General features: G+C 40.0%; 1 protein-coding gene across 1 annotated transcript in view; it reads left to right on the plus strand.

Moving 5' to 3' along the window:
• Positions 1–22,590, plus strand: part of REEP5 (receptor accessory protein 5) — a 42,784-nt gene extending 20,194 nt beyond the window's left edge. Inside the window, exons 3-5 of the mRNA XM_068535722.1 lie at positions 5,032–5,170; positions 15,173–15,341; positions 20,174–22,590. Of these exons, the coding sequence (XP_068391823.1) occupies positions 5,032–5,170; positions 15,173–15,341; positions 20,174–20,223 (358 nt within the window). The 3' untranslated portion in view covers positions 20,224–22,590. The remainder of the gene's footprint in view (positions 1–5,031; positions 5,171–15,172; positions 15,342–20,173) is intronic.
• Positions 22,591–22,640: the final 50 nt, after the last annotated feature.

Below are 22,640 nucleotides of genomic sequence, written 5' to 3' on the forward strand. Positions count from 1 at the left end.
GAGTTAGTCTTGGGTGTAAACCCAGTCTCTGCTACTGCAGCTGGGTGCCCTGTCCATGTTATTTTTCTTCCCTAAGCCTCAGTTTCTTCCTCTCAAAAATGAGAATAACGTTACCTATTCCATAGGGCTATTCTCAAGGTTACAATAAATAATTTTTAGGTTCCTACCCTTCCCATTCTTTAGCTTTGCCACTTTGGCTAAAGACCAAAAACTACAAATGACCTAAGGATAGAGATTGCATCTTAGGATTTCTTGAATCCCCTGTGTTGCCTGAAAAGTTGATACATCCTCATTCTGATACGTGAGTTGAAATACCATTTAGCATAGGTACATGGCAGTAGACCACACTGTCAAAGAATCACCCACGTGCAGAGGGCCAAATTCGAAGGCTTCTCCACACCAACAAGCAATTCTCAGATGCCAGCAGAGAGTCCAAGAGTTCAACTCAGTTCTGACACTTTCTACCCAGAGATAGAATCAAATTCCACAGGTAAAGGGCTCAGTCCAACAAGACTGCCTTCCATTTCAGACACCAGTAACAAGCCCGGGTTGTTAACCTGTGCTTCTGACCAACTGGCTATAAATCAGAGGTCCCGACGTCCCCCTCTTCAGGTTCAATTAGAATGGCTCACAGAACTCAGGAAAACCATTTACTCACTAGATTACCAATTTATTATAAAAGGAAACAAATCAATAGCCAGATGAAGAGATACATAGGCGAGGTCCCAAACAAAGGAACTTTTGTCCTCATGGAGTTTGGGGTCCAGCACAGTGGCACAAGGAAGCATTGTGGTTCCCCAACATGGAAGCTCTCTGAAAAGGGACAAAAAGCTGTCCTTTGGGGTTTTATGGAAGCTTCATTACATAGTCATGACTGACTAAATCATTGGCCATTGGTGATCGATTTAACCTCTAGCCCCCTCCCCTCCCGAGAGGTCAGCGATGCGACTGAAAGTTCCAGCCCTCTAATCACATAGTTGGCTCCAGGGACATCCAGCTCCCCTCCTTATGTGCTTTATAAAAGTCACCTCATTAACATAACAAAAGACACCTTTATCCCTCTCAACACTTCAGAAATTGCAAGGGTTTGGGGAGCTGTGCAGGAACATGGATGAAGACCAGATATATAGGAAAACTATATTTTGGTCTTTCGAATGACCAAATATATATTTTGCTTATAAATCACAATTTTGCATCCACTCATTTGGACAAGAAAGTATATACGTAAATAGCATTCAGAAAATCCCAGTATTAAGCTCTTTTCTTCTCTTACCTCTTTGAGTCTTAGGTTCCTCAACTGTACACTGAGTGGGTTAGATTATCTTTTACGTTCTTTCTTGTTCTGACTAGCTTATGATGTTATGACATGTAGACACATTTTAAAAAATGAACATTGTGCTATTTTAAATTAAAACTAATTAAATGCTTCAATAATAGAAGTTCTATTTAAAAAATCTCTTTACCTTAATGAGACTCTGTGATCTTTTCCTGTCTTTTTTCCTGGGCCTTGCTTTTCTACAAAGTTGTGTTCAATATATGTGTTCAATTTTGAGTTCTTCCTACTTTTCAGTGTTACTATAGAGTGTTCCAAGTGTATCAGCATGGAAACTTTTTTTTTTTTTTTCTTTTAACTGGTTGTGGTTATACTGTCCTATTCTGCAAATTTTTAAGAAACATAATTATATTAATTAGGGCTCCTTAGAAGAGGCCTTATGTGAGAGGCCATGATTCTTTTATTCCATTAGCTTCCCAGTAAATCTGCCTCTGACCATAACCCCAGCACCTAGAGTATATGGTGTATAGTAGGTTTATAAAAATGAGTTGTTAAATGCATGGGTTAATATATTAAAATGAAGAAAAAAGCAATGTAATATTGAATATAAGAATGACTGCTCCCTAATAAGTTAGGGAGCTTATTCCTTGAAGGACTGAACTTGAACTGTTAGAGTAGTTTTTCTGTTTTTGAACCTGTGGATCTTGACTAACATCTTAAAAATAATGACATAACAGTCTTCCAAGGCAATAGAAATAAAAGCAAAAATAAACAAATGGGACAAATGGGACCTAACTTATAAGCTTTTGCACAGCAGAGGAAGCCATCAACAAAATGAAAAAATAGACTACAGAATGGGAGAAAATATTTGCAAATAATATGACCGACAAGGGATTAATTTCCCAAGTATACAAACAGCTCATACAACTCAATAACAAAAAAACAAACAACCCAATTAAAAATGGGCAGAACCTTACATAGACATTTCTCCAAAGAAGACATACAGATGGCCACTAGGCACATGAAAAGATACTCAACATCACTAATTATTAGAGAAACACAAATCAAAATTACAATGAGGTACCATCTCATACCAGTCAGGATGGCCATCATTAAAAAGCCCACACTGGGCTTCCCTGGTGGCGCAGTGGTTGAGAATCTGCCTGCCAATGCAGGGGACACGGGTTCGAGCCCTGGTCTGGGAAGATCCCACATGCCGCGGAGCAACTAGGCCCGTGAGCCACAATTACTGAGCCTGTGCGTCTGGAGCCTGTGCTCCGCAACAAGACAGGCCACGATAGTGAGAGGCCTGAGCACCGCGATGAAGAGTGGCCCCCACTTGCCGCAACTAGAGAAAAGCCCTCGCACAGAAATGAAGACCCAACACAGCCATAAATTAAAAAAAAAAAAAAAAAAAAAAAAGTCCACAAATAACAAATGCTGGAGAGGGTGTGGAGAAAAGGGAACCCTCCTACACTGTTGGTGGGAGTGTAAATTGGTGCAGCCACTATGGAAAACAGTGTGGAGATTCCTCAAAAAACTAAAAATAGAGTTGCCATATGATCCAGCCATCCCACTCTTGGGCATATATCCAGATAAAACTATAATTGGAAAAGATACGCATATCCCAATGTTCATAGCAGCACTATTCACAATAGCCAAAACATGGAAGCAACCTAAATGTCCATCAGCAGATGAATGGATGAAGAAGATGTGGTGTGTGTGTGTGTGTGTGTACACACACACACACAATGGAATATTACTCAGCCATAAAAAAGAACGAAATAATGCCATTTGCAGCAACATGGATGGACCTAGAGATTATCATACTAAGTCAGACAGAGAAAGACAAATACCATATGATATCACTTATATGTGGAATCTAAAATATGACACAAATTAACTTATCTACGAAACAGAAACAGACACACAGAGAACAGACTTGTGGTTGCCAAGGGGGAGTGGGGGTGGGGAGGGATAAATTAGGAATTTGGGATTAGCAGATACAAACTATCATATATAAAATAGATAAACAACAAGGTCCTACTGTATAGCACAGGGAACTACATTCAGTGTCTTGTAATAAATTATAATGGAAACGAATATTAAAAAGTATGTATACATACACCTATATATAACTGAATCACTTTGCTATACACCAGAAACTAAGACAACATTGTAACTCAACTATACTTCAAAAAAAAATCATAATGACATAGAATGGAATTGAAAATATCAGTGGTTTCATAAATGTTTGTTTCAGTTTATATTTGTGTGTGGATGTGTGTTTCCTGGTTAGTCATGGACTGCTTTGGTTCCCAAAACTAAGACCTTAAGTGAAATATAACTATGTATCCCCTCTGCCCAGGATAGGTGTGTAAGAAACAGTTTTTATCGTAGTGATAACTTTAAAAATCCACTTAAATATAAATAGGTAAACCATATTCTATACTAAATAAAGCACAGAGGGGGAAAAAAATCTTACGTGTGAAGGGTATACATTTGTTAGTTCTTTGGTTCACATGCTTGCCTACGCTTTTCCTTTGGCCTTCTGTTACATCAGCTAGCTTCTACCTGAGGAAAGCTAAAACACACACAGTCCACATGTGAGAAGCCATTATTTTATAATTAGCTGCCTTCAATTCATTTTATGATTCTGTGTTTATTCTTGATGCTCAAAGCAGCATTCATTTCATCACTCCCTCCTCTCCTTTTCCTCATTAGCAGTCATCTCATTCAGCTATAATTTTTACCCCCTCGTCATCTTCTTAAAACACTCATGCAGGCACACACACCTACACCCACGGCTACTTCCAGTTAATTCAGAGGCGTTCTTAGGGGATGACTCAGCATGATTCATCAGCCTGTCTCTTTGGTGAACCCGTGTTACCAAGTAGCCAATGTATTTTTAATAGTTAACCCATCGCATAGGCCAAACAAGATTCAGGTTTCTTCTAGTTTACTGTTGTAGTCCAGCTCAGGTACGATAAGTATCCAGGCATGTATCAGGATAGGATAAAAAATTATGGAATTGAGGTTTAGAATGAAGGGATTCCCAGGACTGGAAGAAATTCCTGTGATGCAGAAGTAAAAGAAGGTTATTTTAAATTTAGTTCTATTCATTTACAGAATGAATTTTGTTTAAGCATTAGTTGATACTGAGAAAGTCATATTATTAACCGATAAGAGGAGGAAAGGTCACAGCCTGAGGATCACGTAATGTCAGTCGAAACCAAATGGACACCATGATGTTTGTTTTCACCTCTTTGTAATGAAGTGTGTTGTGAACTTTGGACAGTGCCTAAACTATATTCCAGAAGGTCTTTTATGGAATGCCTACTCACCATGATGTACTTCAGTTATTAGAAGTGCATAAGAACTGAGTTACATGAGTGAATTATTGATATATCCCTAGTGGCAGGACCCCACTTGAGAGTGGGGATTACTCTAGTTCCGAGTCATTGGTGGTGTTTCCTGGAGCCTTGGTGGAGACTCAAGCAGAGTGGAGATCCAGGGGACAACTGGTGCTGGTTTCTCTGGTAACCAGAGAACTGGTAACAGGTAGTTATAATGGCTTGTCCTGACATCTCTACATTGCTGCCTGTTTTCATGTTGTACTTTTGCATCTAGTGACATGATGCATGCATTTGCCTGAGTTTCTCAGTTGGTGTTGGAGGGCAGCTGTGAAAGTATAATGTTTGAAAATGTCTCATTGAGATCTTACTACATGATACCCTTGCTTTTGTGTTGCCTTTCAGAATTAAAGCGATAGAGAGTCCAAACAAAGAAGATGATACCCAGTGGCTGACCTACTGGGTAGTGTATGGTGTGTTCAGCATTGCCGAATTCTTCTCTGACCTCTTCCTGTCATGGTTCCCCTTCTACTACATGCTGAAGGTACGTTGGCTTTCCTGAACTGCCGTTTTCTTCCATCTGTGTTTTTGCTTTGCTCCCTACCCCTGAAATAAACTCCATCTCAGGACCTATATACAAGGAATAGGAACAGATGCTTGAATGTTGGACATCTGTGGCTCTGCCTCAGATTAATAAACAGGAAGACAGGATTCAACATGTCTAACTTATTTTGTATATTGTCTTGGAAACAGCCAAAGCAATTGTGTCTTTACAATGTGTTTGATAATAATAAAAGATGGAAATACTGTGAACTAGCTCAAGCATTGCTGTTTGCCAAGATCCTATCTTCATGCTCTGTTGTCTGTGTTTGATGCGTCAACATTGTAAATGTTACCAAGTCATCAATTATTCACAGTGGTGTGCTGGAGTCATTATTTCTGGAAAAAAATACTTATTAATAAGTTTGGAAAAAGCAGATGTGAAACGGGCTCTCTGAGGAAGTCATTTTAATAACTCTGGCAGGTGCAGTAGTCTGGGATCAGCCCTGCCACACCTTGTGTTTGCCAGAGAACTCACCTCGGCTACTACTGTGTGAGGAAAGGGAGTAGGACGTTGAACTCGTCCCTAATGGCACCTGTATCAACTCCAGCCTTGGCCTCCAAGGCAAATGACGATGAAAAGTTTGCATCTTTTGATAGATAGAGTGGTTGGTTCTTTTTCTCTAAATGGGACAGACTGTCTTCAGTTGATTCCTCAGGTGTCTTCCATGGAAGAGGCTTGCTTCCGGTTAGTTGCATAGGATGTAAATAGTTCCTCAGGTTCACTGACCCAGACTTCCCAAGCTGCCAAGGGTGGTGAGTGCAGCTCTTATGAATTCTGGGTCCTCTTCTTTTCCGTCATACTCTTATGTATTTGCTTTAGTAAGAGTTACACATGACATAGTTTAAAGACTCAAATAGCTCTGGAAGAGTTTTGAAGATCTGCACTCCTGCCCCTTATATTGCCCTTCCTTAAAAGCAACCGCTGTCCCTTCATTTATGACAGATTATTTTGTCATTTACCTCTGTTTCTAAATAATATCCTTGTTTAGTTACCTTTTAATTTTTATGTTTTACACGTTAGCTCTTTTATTTATTTATTTATTTATTTGACTGGGCCAGGTCTTAGTTGCGGCATATCTGGAGGATCTAGTTCCCTGACAAGGGATAGAACCTGGGCCCCCTGCATTGGGAGCACGGAGTTTTAACCACTGGACCACCAGGGAAGTCCCTACACATTAGCCCTTGATTCCCACCAGAAGATAAGGATTTGGCTTTCTTTCCTCCTTCCTCCCTGCCACACATGCAGGCTTGATAGTAATAAAAGATGTCCCCATCTTCCTCAGGGATAATTTTGGTTAGATAAGGCTTCACTGCTTTTATTATTATGACTTGTTAAGCACTGTTTAGTTGGGCCATATAGTATATATATAATGTACATGCAGTGTTAACTGCAGCTTTTTAGTTTCCCCGGAATCAATAATTGTTTCCTTATTTCTATATTTAGGCCTATTTTCAGTGTCCTTGTTGTTTTAATTTGTCCTAGTGTCTACATTTCTATTAACTTGCTTTTTAAATTTTCTATCTAAAGAAATGTAGTTACAGGAAATTAGACAGCGGAAGCTCTGTCATCCTTTGGCCTCCTTCCCCGCAGCCGCCACCACGTTGATATTACCTTGATTTTTAATTCTTGGTAATTATGGATATATTCTTTCTTTTCCTCTGGCCTTACTTATTTTTCAAACATATTTATTTGTATTTTCCTTCTTTCTGGGAGATTTTCTCAATCCAATCTTCCAATTTTCAGTTTTGTTCCATTCTGCTGTTTATGCCATACATTGTGTTCTTATTTCAGCTGTTATATTTTTCATACCTAGTAGTTTTGCTTGGCTCTTCCCTATGTTTTCTTGTTCTTCTTTCATGTCGCTGTATTTCTTTTAGTATAGCTGTTTTTAAATTCTTGGTCGTTCACTTCTAAAATTTCTGCTGCTGATAGAATCTGTAGTTGATTGTGTTGTCTCTGTTTTGAACTGGTTGTACTTTTCAAATACCTTGTTATTTTGGCCTGTAAGTTCCTTCTCCTCCAGGAGTATCAGCTATTCCATCGGGTGTTAGAATGGAGGAGGCCACACCCTGATCCATGCTAGTCCATAAGCTCAGGGTAGGGGTGTGTGAGTCCTAGGGTGGGGACTCCCAGGCAGCAGAAGAGCCACAGGTGATTACCCTTCCCCCGCTAAACAGCTCCTCAGGTGCAGGTGTCACCCTTTCCTCCCCAAGCAGCGCTAGAAGCAGCTGCTCCTAAGTTGGAATTCACAGCTCTAGGGGTTGGAGCAGGAGGGCTTGAGGAGGAACTGCCCTGGCTACTTAGTCCCTAGCTGTTCTCCCCAGTGCCTCACAGGGCAGGACTTCTATGCCAAAACCTCTGTTTTAGAAAAAGTATAGGAGAATGTTTTTTAACTTGGAAGTATAGAAACTAGACAGAAATTTCTATATGACAATGGGCAGTATAAGCAAAGATAAAATCATGACAGACTAGGAGGATGTATTTACAACACTTACACCAGATAAGGAATTAATATCCAGAATATATAAAAACATTTACAAGTAAGAAGAAAAGGAGAAAAATGAACAAAGGTTATAAATAGACATTTCACAGAAGAGAAAAAAATATGCGTAGTCAGTGATCTGGGAAATGTGAGTTAAAATAGTGAAATACCATATTACATTTAAATACCTGCTCGTTACATTGGCAGGTATTTAAAAGGTTGAGAATATCTGGTATTGGTGAATATATTGGGAAATGGATGTGTGGTGGTAATGCTATAAATTGGAATAGCCTTTTTAAAGGAGGCTTTGACAGTTTCTTGTCAAAATGAAAATGATACTCTAGCAATTCTAAGTATCCATCCTAAGGAGATATTCACCACGCATAAGAGAGCTGCATAAGGACATTTATTGCAGCATTTTTGGTTATAAATAAAAATTATTAAAAAAAAAAAACCCTGCAGGGTCCGTCAACTGGTAAATGGTAAAATGAATTAATAGTACATCCATACAAGTTAAATGAAATGAAATCCATTTGTAGAGATATAGAAATTTTGCATAATTCATTAATTATAAAAAATTATAGAATATTACAGTATGAAACCACTTATGGTTAAAAAAAAGAAAAGCTAAATAGTTTAAAAGCTTAAATGAAAACATGGATATTCTCTTAATTTTGAATGCTGTTACCACAGAGCACCTTTAACATAGCTGAAAATTTTTCCTTCAAAACAAATGGGAAAAAAATTGGTCTGTGGGAAGATTTAAGATTCCAGAGATTGCTGGATTTTTCGTGTGCTTTTGTTATCCAAAGATATTTAGCACTTATAAAAATAATTTTATAATCTTTAATTTGACTGTCCATATTTTAAACTTAAAATATTTTTGAACCCCTTAATAAGATCCATCTAACGGCAGTGACATCACATTGCGGTCTCTAACAGAAGGAAACTGGGCTTTTGCCTTGGGCCCCACTGCTCGCCCTGAACAGTATCCCGTCCGCAGAACCACTCACACCAGTATCTGACCTCAGACTTCCGAAACACAAGCCCGACTTCAGCCTGCTCCTGATCGCCTCTGCTAATGGGAGGCCCCTTGAGGTAGAAAGTATCCAGAATAAAAGATAATCACCAAGTCATTTGTATTTGATTTTGAAGTACATTACAAAAATTGCTTTGCAACAAATTTTCCTCCCTAACAGTAAAACAAATGCACATCCATTAGTAGTGAGCGTCCAGCTGTTTGATGTCACGGCGTCCAGAATGAGAGAGTGAATTTACCGCATATGTTCCAAATAGATAATATACTTGAGATGATTAAAAATTGATTATGCTGTCAATAAAAATGCTTTCTTCCTGCATTAGTGGCGTATTCTGAGTGGCTTCAGTGAACTGACTGAGAAAAGGTCTCTGAATTGCAGAGTGCGTAGGAGAATATCCCATTTTAAGGACTAGCATAGATCTTACCTGCCCCATTGCTACAATCACAAGGTGATTGTGTGGGAGGATGAAAAGGAGACCTGCAACTAAGGCCATGTTTACTATTTTATCTTTTGCAGAATTAGTATTGTTGGCCTTTTCCCCCCATTTTTCTAAAGCAGCCTGTAAGATTGCAGGAATATAAGAGGAGCCAATGATTAGGCATCAAGGGTTAGTCGAGAAGATACTGTTCAATGTATTGAGCTAGAAAAAGTGGATCCTGCCTGTTCAGAGCTTTGCTCTGAGGTCCATCTTTGAACAGAAGGTTTAAAAATAAATGTATTTATTTAAAAATAAATTTTTTCTCTGATTGTGAAAGTAGTGTATTTCTTTATTCAGCAGATATTTATTTAGAACCTCTATGTGCCAGAATCTGTTCTAGGTCGGGGGATTTTGGTGAATAAAACAAAATCCCTGCTGTCACACTGTTTGCATTTGTGTTGTGTGTGTGTGCATGTGTGTTGGGGCATGTTTTAGTTAGGGAAGAAAATAGTATTTGGAAGACTACCACTGTTATAATCTTAGGGTAGTCTTCCTTTTTTTTTTTAATGTGCAGATAAATTGCTTGATGTAAGACAATTGTTATTGTCTTAACCATCTATGTATGGTTGAAACCATATATATCAGGGGTCCCCAACCCCCAGGCCGTGGACCAGTACCAGTCCGTGGCCTGTTGGGAACCGGGCCACAGAGCAGGAGGTGAGCGGCGGGCAAGCAGGCGAAGCTTCATCTGCCACTCCCCGTCCCTTGCATTATCACCTGAACCATCCCCCCGCCCCCCCCACCCCCCCGCAGAAAAATCATTGTCTTCCACGAAACTGGTCCCTGGTGCCCAAAAGGTTGGGGACCGCTGATATATATGATATATGATTCTATAACTCACTTTTTTCAATTAACACGATATTATGAGTATTTTCTCATTCAATATTCTTTGACATAAATGTCTAATCCATTATAGGTAACAACTTATTCATTCCCCAGTTAATAGACATTTAGGACATTTACCTTGCTATTTTAACTAATGCTGCAGTGAATATCTTTGCACCTCATCTTTACTCTCATTTGAATCATCTTCTAGATTTATTTTTAAAACAAGGTTGAATAAACTTTGGCAAGTTGAAGTCCTGATCCAGACCGTCACCTGTATTGTTTCACCCATTGACAGAGAGCATAACATTTCTCTTCTTAACTTTGTAGGAGGCAAAAAAGATAGAAAAATCTTCCCCTTCCCATGTTGGTTTTTACCTTTCATTTGTGCATGCTGAGCAGTCTGTTTTAACTTTAGCCCATGACTATTCTCGTGGCTGTGTTGCAAAGGCTTCCCAAAGCCTTCTGTTTCTGATCAAGTGATTGCAGCATACCAGGAAGTCAGTGTTGAAATACATTTTTTTCTGACATTAACTCTCAGTTCTCACCAGGCTAGTCCCAAACCGTGCATATTAAGTATATCCCTACCTTGGAATATCTCTTCTAGGGGAAAATTGAATAGTGACAGCATTAGAATCATAGACAGAATTATCTGGCCTGTTGTAATTTGTAATTTAAGGATTTAGTGTGTCAGTGCTAATAGTGCCGAGAGTTGAGTTGAAATGGCATGCCCGGACTCTTTGTCTGAGTGGGCTTGTGTTTGCTGTTGCAAGTATCGTCAGCTGGCACTTTGAGGGCAGCTTGATTAAAAGGATGGCCAGATCTGTGTAGCTCAGGGTATGCCTCGGCTGTAGAGTAGTTACATAGATTAAGAAAAGGGAGTTGTAAAAGCTGGTGGCTGAATATCACCTTGAGAGTTGAATAGTAATTAACTTCATTTTTAATACAAGAAAGTTACTTCATATGAGAACTGGAAAATGCTCACGATGTAGGTAAAGAGCAGTAATTATTTTATTGTCTCAAGACGATAGCTAGAGGGTACCAGAAAGAACTAACTGAACAGCCTGGAGAATAGCCTATAAAGTTAATCACATTGCAGAGGTACAGAAATGTAGGCTCTTGGCTCTGGTCCTGTCTGGTAGCCATGCTTAATTCATCCAGAAAAGGTGAATGAATCAGCTTTTCTGGGTTGCTGAAGGGCTGTTATCTGCATAGGCAGGTAATATTTCAGAGATTTTTCAACAACAGTTAAGAACTGTAGGATGTGGTAATACTACTACTATCTTGTACGTTTTTTTAATTTGTGACTTTCCTAAAAATCCTGCAGAAGAGAAAATCGACTCTTAGAGAGGTTGTTTGATTTACCTAAAGTCATAGAACAGATACCAACTCTCCTGGTTCTTAACCCAGTGAGTCATTTCTACTTCACCTTGAGGCCTGTGGGCATGTGTGTCTACATCAATAATCCATTCCTGACAATTAGATATTCTACATAGGAATACGAGCCAGGAGACTATTTCTTACAATTTTAAATAGTAACAATTAAAATGTATTACATGTCAATTTAAAACTCCATGCCAATTTCCTAAATATTAATACAGCAAGATGCCCCTGTATAAATAACAAATATATTGGATGTTAGATGCTAAAAACTAAATCCAAATAGTTCCTGCTCTCCAAATAGTTAATATAGTTGGTGGGAAACTATTGCTTTGTTTGCAGTAAGTAGTACATGGCACATCCCCTTGGACACTGCATTCTCTTCAGAATGTCCACACAGAATTCCGATGTTCTGTCAAGCATGTAACTTTTCCTTTTCCTGTATATCATTTTGTCTAAATTGTTGTATTAAGTTTTAGGTGTGTGTGTATGTATTAGCGTTACCTATATAAGCAGCCGATGGAGGGATTTCCCTGGTAGTCCAGCGGTTAAGACTCCACGCTTCCACTGCAGGGGGCGCGGGTTCCATCCCTGGTTGGGGAACTAAGATCCCGCATGCTTTGTGTGTGGCCGGAAAAGAACCCCCCAAAAAAACAAATGATGGAAAACATGAATGTTTGGATACTAAAAACCACAGGGAAATGTTAACTAGAGAGATGGTCTCTAGGGTCTGCCTGTTAATAACCTGGCTGTAAGCAGAGGACATTAAAGCTAAAGCCAGTGAAAACTGCAGTCACGCTTAGTTCTGTGCTTTGGGTTAATGCAAATGTGTAGTTCAGAAAACCAGGTTTCTCTGGCGTATCTTCACAAGGATGGCTGGCCAAGCCCAGTGTGTGCTGGAGCAGAGTCACTTGGAAAACTAAAAGTAAATGTGGAGCTACACACACACACTAAAGACTGAGGATATTTCAAGGAATTGGCTTCATTTAAGAGCTTGGACCTGTAACAGAAGGTCTTACTTGCCACTGTGTGTCTGTGCGGGCTCACTTGCGTTTTGGGTGGTTGCATGTACAGCTGTAGTGAGACTACGAGATGGCCAGTCTGAATCTTTGCCCTTCCCCTTACTACTGCCATGCTTTCCCATCCTTTGCTTTCCTAACTCTGAACATCCCATTTTCAGTAAATGAGTTTTGGAGTCTGTCGCACGTAAGGGGTGGGAGAGGTAAAGAGAGGGCTGGCTTAAAATCATAACTTGTAGATTATGGCAATGAATTGCATTTGGCTGAATTCTCTGATATGGAAAGCAGGCAACCTTTTGGGAATACATGGAGAAAATTTTGTCTGTAGCTGTTAATAGTCACTGATTCTACTTATTATTTTATGTTGTTTTCTAATATAGTTTGGCTTGAATATTTACATTTTAAAATACATTGTTTTTTTATAAATTACTTTCACTTTGTTTTTTCTTTATATTCCAGTTAGAAGACTGTTTTGTTTTTTTTTTTGTAATTGTGTATGTAAGTATGTCATGACTTTGCATTTCATTTCAGGTAGTAAAAGGAGAGGTAAGAACAAAATAATTGTTTAAAAAGGGTGTATGTTGGTCCTGGGATTTGATTTTACCTGGCTTAAAGCTCTAATGAGGTAGCTTGTTACTGTTTCATGGATGTTGGTAGAAGACACAGTATTCTTGGGATAGGGACAGAGCCTTACTATGCTAGATGCTCCAAGTGTTTCTTATTTTCTTACAAAATCTGTATGAGGTAGATTTTTTTAAATTTCTATTAATATTTTTTTTTTTATAGAGTCAAAACAGACTTAAGCAATTAGGTAACTTGCACAAGGTTTTCCCAGCTAGTGAGAAGACTGGAACCAGCTTTTCTGAGCCCAGTTCTCTTACCTCTATATACTGTAGTATACAATTCTCTTAGTCCCCAGTTTGTTGGGTGGAGAGATCTGTGTATATCTTTAGATCAAGATTTTAAATTTTGTGTATTTTGCTTTGTATTCTTACTGATTTCTAGTTTTTTGATATATCAATTTTTGATGGAAATGTTAAAAATCGATTGTGGATTTTGTCCATTTATCTATATAATTCTGACTTTCAAGTTTATACATTTCAAAGCTATATTGGAAGTGATATATAATTATAAAAATTAAAATTATATAATTGTAAATATAAAAAACACAAACCTGTATATATTTACGTATTTCAAAGACATATAGGTTCAGGCAAATTGTTCTCCTTGACTAACTGTTTTCCTTCTTTATCACTGTTTACTTATTTTGCCTTATGTTTATGTATTATTAATATTACTATAATATATGAGCTAATTTGAGAGTTGGTATTTGTCAGATACATCTTTTTTCATCTCCTTATTTTCAGTGTTCCTAATTGGTTTTACCTCTGGTGTGTTTCTTATCAGAAGCATATAGCCATAGCTTGTTTTTTTAAAATCCAGTCTGGTAACCCCTGTCTTTTGAAAGCTCGCCCTCCGACCCTAATCTGTTTAGAACCTGCATTTTGTTTTGTATTTTGAGTGTCATAGAAGTTCAAAGTGTAATGGAAATTTCTCAGAGCCAACGTGGTACTGCTGGGGTGAGTTTTGGGCACAAATGTGTGCATTTTAACTCAAGCTCTCTGTCATTAGTAGTAGCCCCTTAGCAGGTTTGCATCTTTAGAGCAAACTTAAAAGACCATCTTAGAAAGGAACGTAGCTTCTTGATTATTTGAATACATTCTTTGGTTTGGAATAAAAGGACTATAGAAATAAATATATATGGCATAAGAAGTTGAAAGGTTTTTACTTTAAGGAGGAGAAGTAAAAACTACAGATTTGGAATCTCAAGAAATGACTTCTGTTTTTTATAGAGTCACCTATGCTGTGTGGAATACAATATAGTTAGAAGCTTTTAAGCTGAAAGAACACAGTATGCTGTTTACCAAACATTCTAGGGAAATGAGCATATCATTCTGAATGTTCCCTTTTTTGCTCATTCATTACATTATAGCGGAATAAATTGCTTGGACAACTTAAAGTGCTGAGTTATCATTTGAATAAACAGTAAAGGTTTTTTCAAAGTAAACATAGTGTGACAGTTCTTGTTGTGTAAGTGTTTAGGGTAGAACTCTTGTCAATTTTTCATCTCAATAGCAAAGTAGAGCCATAAAGGAAGAGTTAAGAATAATATCTACGTTCAAGGTGAAAGATGATGAACAGCTGACTGTAAAGATTCCTTGAAGGCTAAGATCTACCCAAAACTGAGATCCCACTAAGGGAAGAATTCAAGAATGGCCAGGGTATTTTTTTCTATAACAGGATGAATAAAGGTGACAAACTTACTGAGGTAAGCCTGTTGAGAACAAGCCTCATAGATACCTACGTGGACAGGGTTTACACACACAGATAAATACTATTTTTTTAATTGATTAAGAGTTATAATTAATAAAAGTCTCTTGTAACTCTCAACTAAAAAGTGGTCCAAGTTAGGAAGGAAGTTAAGCTGCTGGACTTGGTGTGTTTTGCCTTTCTTTTGTCAGTCTCAGCTTTTCCTTACTAGGTCATTATTTGTCATGTTTTTTCCACCTAAGAAAAGCGCACCTGTATCCTGCAGGAAACACTGGAAATGCTGTTGGGGCAAATAGCAGAGGCAGTGCCATCCCCAGAGTAGTGGTGGCAGCGTGTGTCGTCGGATGCCGCTGCCCTCTGTCACCATGCTGCCTCTCCTCTGTGCAGTGCGGCTTCCTGTTGTGGTGCATGGCTCCCAGCCCGGCCAACGGAGCGGACCTGCTCTACGCGCGCATCATCCGTCCTTTCTTCCTGAAGCACGAGTCGCAGGTGGACAACGTGGTGAATGACTTGAAGGACAAAGCCAAAGAGACTGCAGATGCCATCTCTAAAGAAGGTATGGCTCGGGGACAGCTGATTCAGCGTGTGAGAGGACATGGGATATACTGAGCCCACATAACAAGCTTCCTCACTTCATGTCCTATAACCTTTCCTCAGCCGTGTGCCAGGGCTAGTCTGGGATTTCTTTCCCAAGACTTTGCCTGTTGCCTTTACTTTTCCTGACATTCTTCTACCATGTCACATAGAACACATCATTCGGTCAGCACATTAGGAAAAATGACTTTCCTTTGGTGGGTAGAGATTTCAGAGAGTCATCTGTATTTATACACAAGTGCAGTCTCTTTACTTCATTTCAGGTTGAACTGCTTAATATGCTGTTTACACTGCTTTTGTTAGAGGGCCAAGAGAATGCCCTCTCAGCTCTCCTGATCCTTTCATTCAAATACTTATTTGTTGAGGTGCTTAATATGTGCCAAGCATGTTCATAGCACTGGGCATGAACCAGGGAACCAGACAGACCAATGGACCATAGTGAACTCATGAAGGTTACAATCTTGTTGAGAGAGAGAGAGAGACAATACCATTGAAAAGCAAGTTATATGGCATACTTAGCAGATGATACAGAGAAAAATTAAGCAGATAGAAAGATAGGGAGTGCCAGGGGCTGAAGGGAAGGTTACAATTTTAAATAGAGTGATGTAGCAAATCCTCACAAAGAAGGCTCTACTGAGTCAAAGTTGAAAGTGTTAAGGGTAGGAACCATGGGGAAGAAAGCTCCAGATAGAAGAAATGGCATGTGCAAAAGCCGGGAGCGGGCAGAGTAGGATTGGTAGGGGGTGATCTAGAGGGAGAGTTGAAGGAGACAAGGTTAGAGAGGTTGGGGAGTGGAGCTGGAAGAGGACAGATCATATAATGCCCTCCAGGCTGTTGTAAGGGCTTTGGCTTTTATTCTGCGTGAGATGGGCGTGAGATGGGCGTGAGATGGGGTGCCACTGGAGAACTGTGAGCAAAGGAGCAACATGATTCGTCCTCTGTTGGAACAGGCTTATGTTGGCCACTGTGTTAGGAATAGACTGAAGGGGGACAAGAAGGAAATCAGGAGACCAGTTAAAAGGTTATTGCGGTGATCTGGCTGAAGATGGTGGTGGTGGCTTGACTTGTTTGTAGTGGTAGCAGTAGGAGGTGAGAAGTCAGATCCTTGATATGTTTTGGAGTTAGAACCAGTAGGATTTGCTTATGGATCAGTAATGGAGTACGAGAGAGGAGTCAAGGACGAGGCCAAGCGTTTTTAGCCTGAACACATGGAAGGATAGAATTGCCACTGAGCTGGGGAAGACTGGGTGTTAACAGGTGTAGAGGGGAAAATAAGGAATTTAGTTCTGGACATACCTTTGTGTCTCCTGGGTACATGGAGAAGTCGGCACAGCCAGGTGGATATGGATGTTGAGAGTTCAGGAGACAGGGCAGGGCTAGGGATAGAAATTTGGTGGGGGTGTTACCCACATATGGACAGTATAATAAGCATGAGACTGGATGAGATCACAAGGGAGTGAGTGTAGTTAGAAAAGAGGACGTCTGAGGCCTGGGCCCTGTGGCCACCAATAGTTAGAGATTGAAGAAATGAGAAGCAACCAAAAAAGCAGACTGCTAAGGACTGGCCAGTTGAGAAAGCAAGAAAGCTCGAGACTGTGGTATCCTTGGGGCCAAGTGAAGACACTGTTTCAAAGAGGAGGGAGGGGTCCGTGGCCACATGGTGCAGACGGGTCAAGGAGGATAAAGGCTGAAAACTGACTCTTGGATTTAGCAGTGAGGAAGGCGCTAGTGGTCTTGACAAAACAGAGTTTGTGGGGTGGCGAGAGCAAAATCCTGATCAGAATGGATTTTATGGGAGGAAGGGCATGAGAGAACGTAGATTAGTCTTTTGAGAAGTTTCCCGCAGAGAGGAGTAGAAGAATGGGGCTGTAACTGGAGGAAGGTACTAGGGTCCTGAGGATGTTTATTCCTTTTTCTTAAGGTAGAAGAAACAAAGTAGGTTTGAAAATTAATAGGAATGATCCAGTAGAGAGCAAAAAAAATGATAGGAGTGAGAAGGTGAATTGCTGGAGCTCTGTCCTGGAATAGACCAGAGGAGACAGGGTCTAGAGTACAAATAGAGGGATCGGTCGTAGGAGCAGGAACAGTTTAGAATTATAGGAGGGGAATCAGTGTTGATGGGTGAAGATGCTGGTAGCTGAGCGTATGTGATGGTGAGAGCTTACAGAAGTGATTTTCTCATCACTTCAAATTCCTCAGTAAACTAAGAAGAAAGAAGGTCAACTGAGAGAGGGTGGGGAAGGAGGTGATTGAAAGGGGAGATGGTATAAAATAGTTACTTAGGACGAGGGTCAGCAAGCTTTTTCCGTAACGGGTCAGATAATAAATACTTCAGCTTTTGCCGGCCGTCAGGTCTCTGTGGCATCTACTCAACCCTGCCATTGTTGCTTCACGCAGCACGCAGCCAGAGGTGACACGGTGACCAGTGAGTGTGACTGTAGTGTGCTGGCCGCTCTAAGACAGGGGAGAGTGGATGGACTGGGTCAGTGTTGTGTGATCGCCAGGGGGCATTAGAGGCTCACTGGAGGTTTGTGTTCCTGAACTTACAGTGAGGCCGCGTAGTCTGCTTGTGTCTTCTTTTCCAGCCACATTTCCAGCTGCGTGGGTGCAGCTGTGGGATAGATGGAGAGCTGCGTCTGGGTTGACTTGGTTAAGTAGGAGCTCTGAAGGGGGATCTAATGAGTGGTTCATGTTTGATGGTGGAGGAGGGAAGTGAGGACAAAAGGGAAGTGAGGAACAGTGAAAGGGGCGATAGAATCGATGGATTATACAACCAGGTGGCGGGGGAAGAAGAACTCGGAGTCAGGAAAATAGAGGGAGCGGGCTGCAAAGATAGGAGGTGATGGTGGATTGGGACGCTCGGCACTGAGACCAGAAAGGGGCAGCCATTACTGGTTGTGACAGTGAGGACGTGAGGTAGGCTGGAGCAGGTAGGGTGGAATGTCAAGGTTATTGGAGGGGAGGAACCAAGAGGCCAGGATACTGGAAGAATATCGTAATCACTGATAATTAAAGTAAGAGTAGTGCTAGAGAGTGATATTAAGTTTGGAGGTAAAATCTTAAAGAAATGAGGCAGCACAGCCCAAGGGTCAGCAGACTGGAAAAAGAAGGGCAAGTGGGAAAGATAATCTGATGACATGAGATTCTGAACATGGCCCTGAAGAACAAAGGACGCTTTCTGGACCTCCAGACCCAGTAGTACCAGGGTCATGGAAGGAAAAAACAGCCGACACTTGAGAAAGCAGTGTCCTTAGGGGACAGCCAGGTTTCTGTAAAAGCAACAAGGTAAAGGACACATTCAGAGAAATGGATGAGGATAGAGGAGATCTCGCTAATGATGGGACTTAAATTCCAGAGGGCACAGTAAGGGTTTTAAAAAGTGGAGAATGGGCATAGAATTAGAGAATTAAAAAAAAAAAAAAAGTTCTACAATAATGAGAAAGTGGGAGACAAGAGGTGACCTGGCCCCTGGGGAAGGAAGATCCCCCAGACGGTCCCCCAGCAGCTGTGTGTCCCAGCAGTGGTGTGCTCTCCCCTCCCCCGCATCACAGGCCGTTCTCTCCCGACGCTTGCTCCTGGGCACATGGCTCCAGTCTCCTTCAGAATGTTTTTTACAGTTTCTTCACATCCTCCCACGTTGGGATCGCCAGTTCCTTTTTAAGAGATTTCTTAACTGTTCCTCCTTGCTCTTAGCCTAACCAGCAACCTCTGATGATGTCATTTCTGTCTAGTTTGCCCACATTTCTTAGTCTTTGATTCTCTCAGATCTCAGTACTCTGAAATCCGATTTTACTTTGATCCGATTTTACTTTGATACATTCCTAAACAGAGGTGTGAGAATGAAAATAAGTTAAGAGGAATTTAGGTGCTGACACATTTTAGACTTTTCTCCGAGTTTCTGGATTCTCCAAAAAGGACATTTTTGCAAAAGGCTAGTTAAGAGAGAAGCTGCAGTTTCTGTGTAAACTTTGTTCAGCAATTTTAATTGAGTGAAGGGAGAGCAGCTGTCAGGCAGCTGGTGAACAAGGAGGGTCTCCTTGGCTGGCATTCCCCTTGGGGCTCCATCAAGAACAGCTGCAGTTTGTGGAATCTCAGGAGGCCTGGAGGCTTCCAGAACACTCCCCGCTGCCCCATCACACATATCACACTCGTTCTTACAGCACATTCCAAGCCACTTGGTAATTAGGCAGGGTAGGTGGGGCTTAATCTCCCACAGATGTAAGAATATTTTCCTGATGAATGTAGCTTTGTGCCACGAACTTGAAGACTTACAGCAAACTCTTCCCATCATACAAGGAAATGGTGGCACAACGATAGAACATAAACATGCATATAAGTATTCCGTCATTTCTTGATTCGGGGAATGATGATTTTCTCTGATTTTTGTCACTAAGGCACAGACAGCCGACCCTGTTGTCATCAGATTGAGACATAGTGAAATTGTACAGGTGAGCGCCCAGACACAAAGGAGAATTTCTTGAATGTACAGGGGACACTATACGCTCAAGGAATCTCTACTTCTTGTGATGCTTAAAGGACAGAGGGCAATGGCTTAGGTGACAGTCAGTACAAGGGGGCTAGGCCAGACGACCTTCAGTAACTCTGCTCAGGTACTCAGGATTTGCCCTTGAAGAGGTCTCTTGTCCATTTCCGGGAAACTCTCCTAGCCCTGCCCACGAACCTCGGTATGTTCTCATCTGAGCATGAGTCATTCAAGTTGTTAATCTAGTAGCTACGTTAGGCACAGAACCGCATTGCAAGTAGCTCTGATGTAATTTTCTTTCCTCCTAACAGCCAAGAAAGCTGCTGTGAGTTTACTGGGTGAAGAAAAGAAGAGCACCTAAATCACTGACTGGATGAAACCTTTCTGCCCTCTCTGTACCTTCCTTTTAGAGCTTGATGTTATATTAGGAACTGTGGTATAATCATTTTAATAATGTTGCCTTGGAAACATTTTTGATATATTAAAAAAAGGAATGTGTAAGTTTTTTTGCTTACTTTTACTGTCTGTATACACAGGGAGCATTTAAATTTAATGTAATGGGCAGTGTCCAAGTTTTTGGAAAGTACATTTTGCCTCTGGGTAGGAAAAGACATAACGTCACCATCCTGCAGGAAATATAAACTTAAAATTATATATCCTACAGGCTTTGTACTTCAGTGGGCTCTCTCTGCATGCATCTTCTCTGTACTTTTAGGATACTCTATAACGGTCTACTTCATGTAAAGTACAACTTTGTATTAAATGTTTTTGATGTATTTGTGCACACACACGCATAGGGAAGTGTTACTGTCTGTGCATAACGCTCATGGGGAGCTCCTGCCGAAGGCTGAAGGTTCCACTGTGCCGGTGTGATCTGAGTAATACTTCAGAAAATCAATACACATGAGTAATGTTTCATATGAACAGTTAAGTGATAAATGAGGCTGAACTGGAGGTTGGCCTGGTGGTTTTCCTAACATTGTAGCAGCTGAATACAAAAACAGCTTTGTACAGCAGTCAGTTGAGTGATAAATGGGGAAATGTACACACACACATCACAGCTCCCAGTTCTGTAGAAATACTAATATTGTCTTGTAGCTCTTTAAGAATTGGCTGATAAGCTTTCAATCTGTCTGTTTTTAAGATGCTATAGTGGAAACCATCCCTGGTTTCACCTTCATAGCTGAATAATATGTTGGTTTAGTCTTGTTTCTTTTCCAGTCTTTTTAAAAGCAGTTAAGGAACCTCCGGAGGCTTGCCCACTTCTGATTACATGTACATTCTTGTTTTTATCATTAGCAACTACATGCTAATGATGACACCAGGCTCTAAGAGCAATTCTCGGAGAAGAAAGGAAGTGTGATATAACCCATAATCCAGTTGGCAGTGATTAAGACAAACGGCCTTCACCTTCTTTCCCTGGCCTTTAAGGTCAAACACCAGACGCTTCCCTAGTTTACAAATCAGAATCATTTGTAGTCCATTTACACGCCTTCACCTTTATGCGTTATTTTGATAAACTGCATACAACCTCATAGTTTAAGTACAGAACACAAAGTTAAAATTAATGTCACTAGCTTGATTAGCCACATAGCTTATAGGGACCTTGACAACTTGTCTGTACTACAGAATCTGAGCTTTGCACCAACCATACTGCTAGGATGCTTCTGAATTAGACTAAACTGACCAAAACAAGAGCCTAACAAAACTAAAAATTAAATATCCAGGCCTGTAAAATATTTCTTAAAGCAAATAAAGGTGATTACGTCCCTTTTAGATAACAATTAGGTAAAATCATAATGATGTCTCATGAAATCATTTCTCATGAAATATCAAAGATATCAAAAATAGGGCATAATATCACCCTAATATTATAATAATATGGAAAATATCACACCCAATATTATAATAATATTTTTTGGGGGGGGGAATGTGATGATTAGGCATCTTATTAACCATACCTTAAAAAATAAACTTTCAGAAAGCAAACAGAATTAGTTGTTATTGGAAGAAAATCAAGCCTCAGGTTAAAGATTTTAAAAAGTACCTCTAGGAGTATTTACATCCCTTTCTCTGTAAATAAACTATGCTTTTCTTGGTGGCAGAAGAATGAAAATTAGCAACTTCTAGCTAATCAGAATATATAATCAGATTGTTAGTATACAAAATATGTAACTTTTAGTATACAAAGTATCAGGCAGGGTGGAGCATACAAGTTACTATTGCTCATAACTACTTACAGGCTAATACCAGTTTTAAAACTACTAAGAAAATTCTGAATGCAATTTTTTTTTTTTTAATCCCTATAGCTTTATCCTACAGTGCATTCTGTAAGAAATTTTAGTTACTCTTTTTGGCAGTCAACGTGTACATATTAATGACAGGAGAACTTATATGAGTTGAGCAATTCTGTCTCAGTTTAGTTTTCCCAAATAAGATACTGCCATGGCTAGAGTATTTGAAAAACTAATCGAGCCTGTGTCTAGCTATAAGACAAGCATTTGTTTATACATGAACGCTATTTCGGGGATATGTAAAGGCAAAGAATTCCTACGACAATTCTTCTCCTACTTAAGAGCTTCTGATTGACAATTACTGCTACTCTGGGGAGTCTTGTACCTACAGCCTGAAGAACATGAGCATAGCCTTTAAATAAGTTACCACCTATCCTGAAGATGTGATATAGTAAATGAAAATGGATGTAAATAAAATTCCGTTATCTCATTGAGCTGTTTTAGTTCATTTTATTTGATGGGGCTTAAAAGAAATCTAGAATAA

This window comes from Eschrichtius robustus, chromosome 2 (assembly GCF_028021215.1).
Source record: "Eschrichtius robustus isolate mEscRob2 chromosome 2, mEscRob2.pri, whole genome shotgun sequence".
NCBI classification, from domain to species: Eukaryota; Metazoa; Chordata; class Mammalia; order Artiodactyla; family Eschrichtiidae; genus Eschrichtius; species Eschrichtius robustus.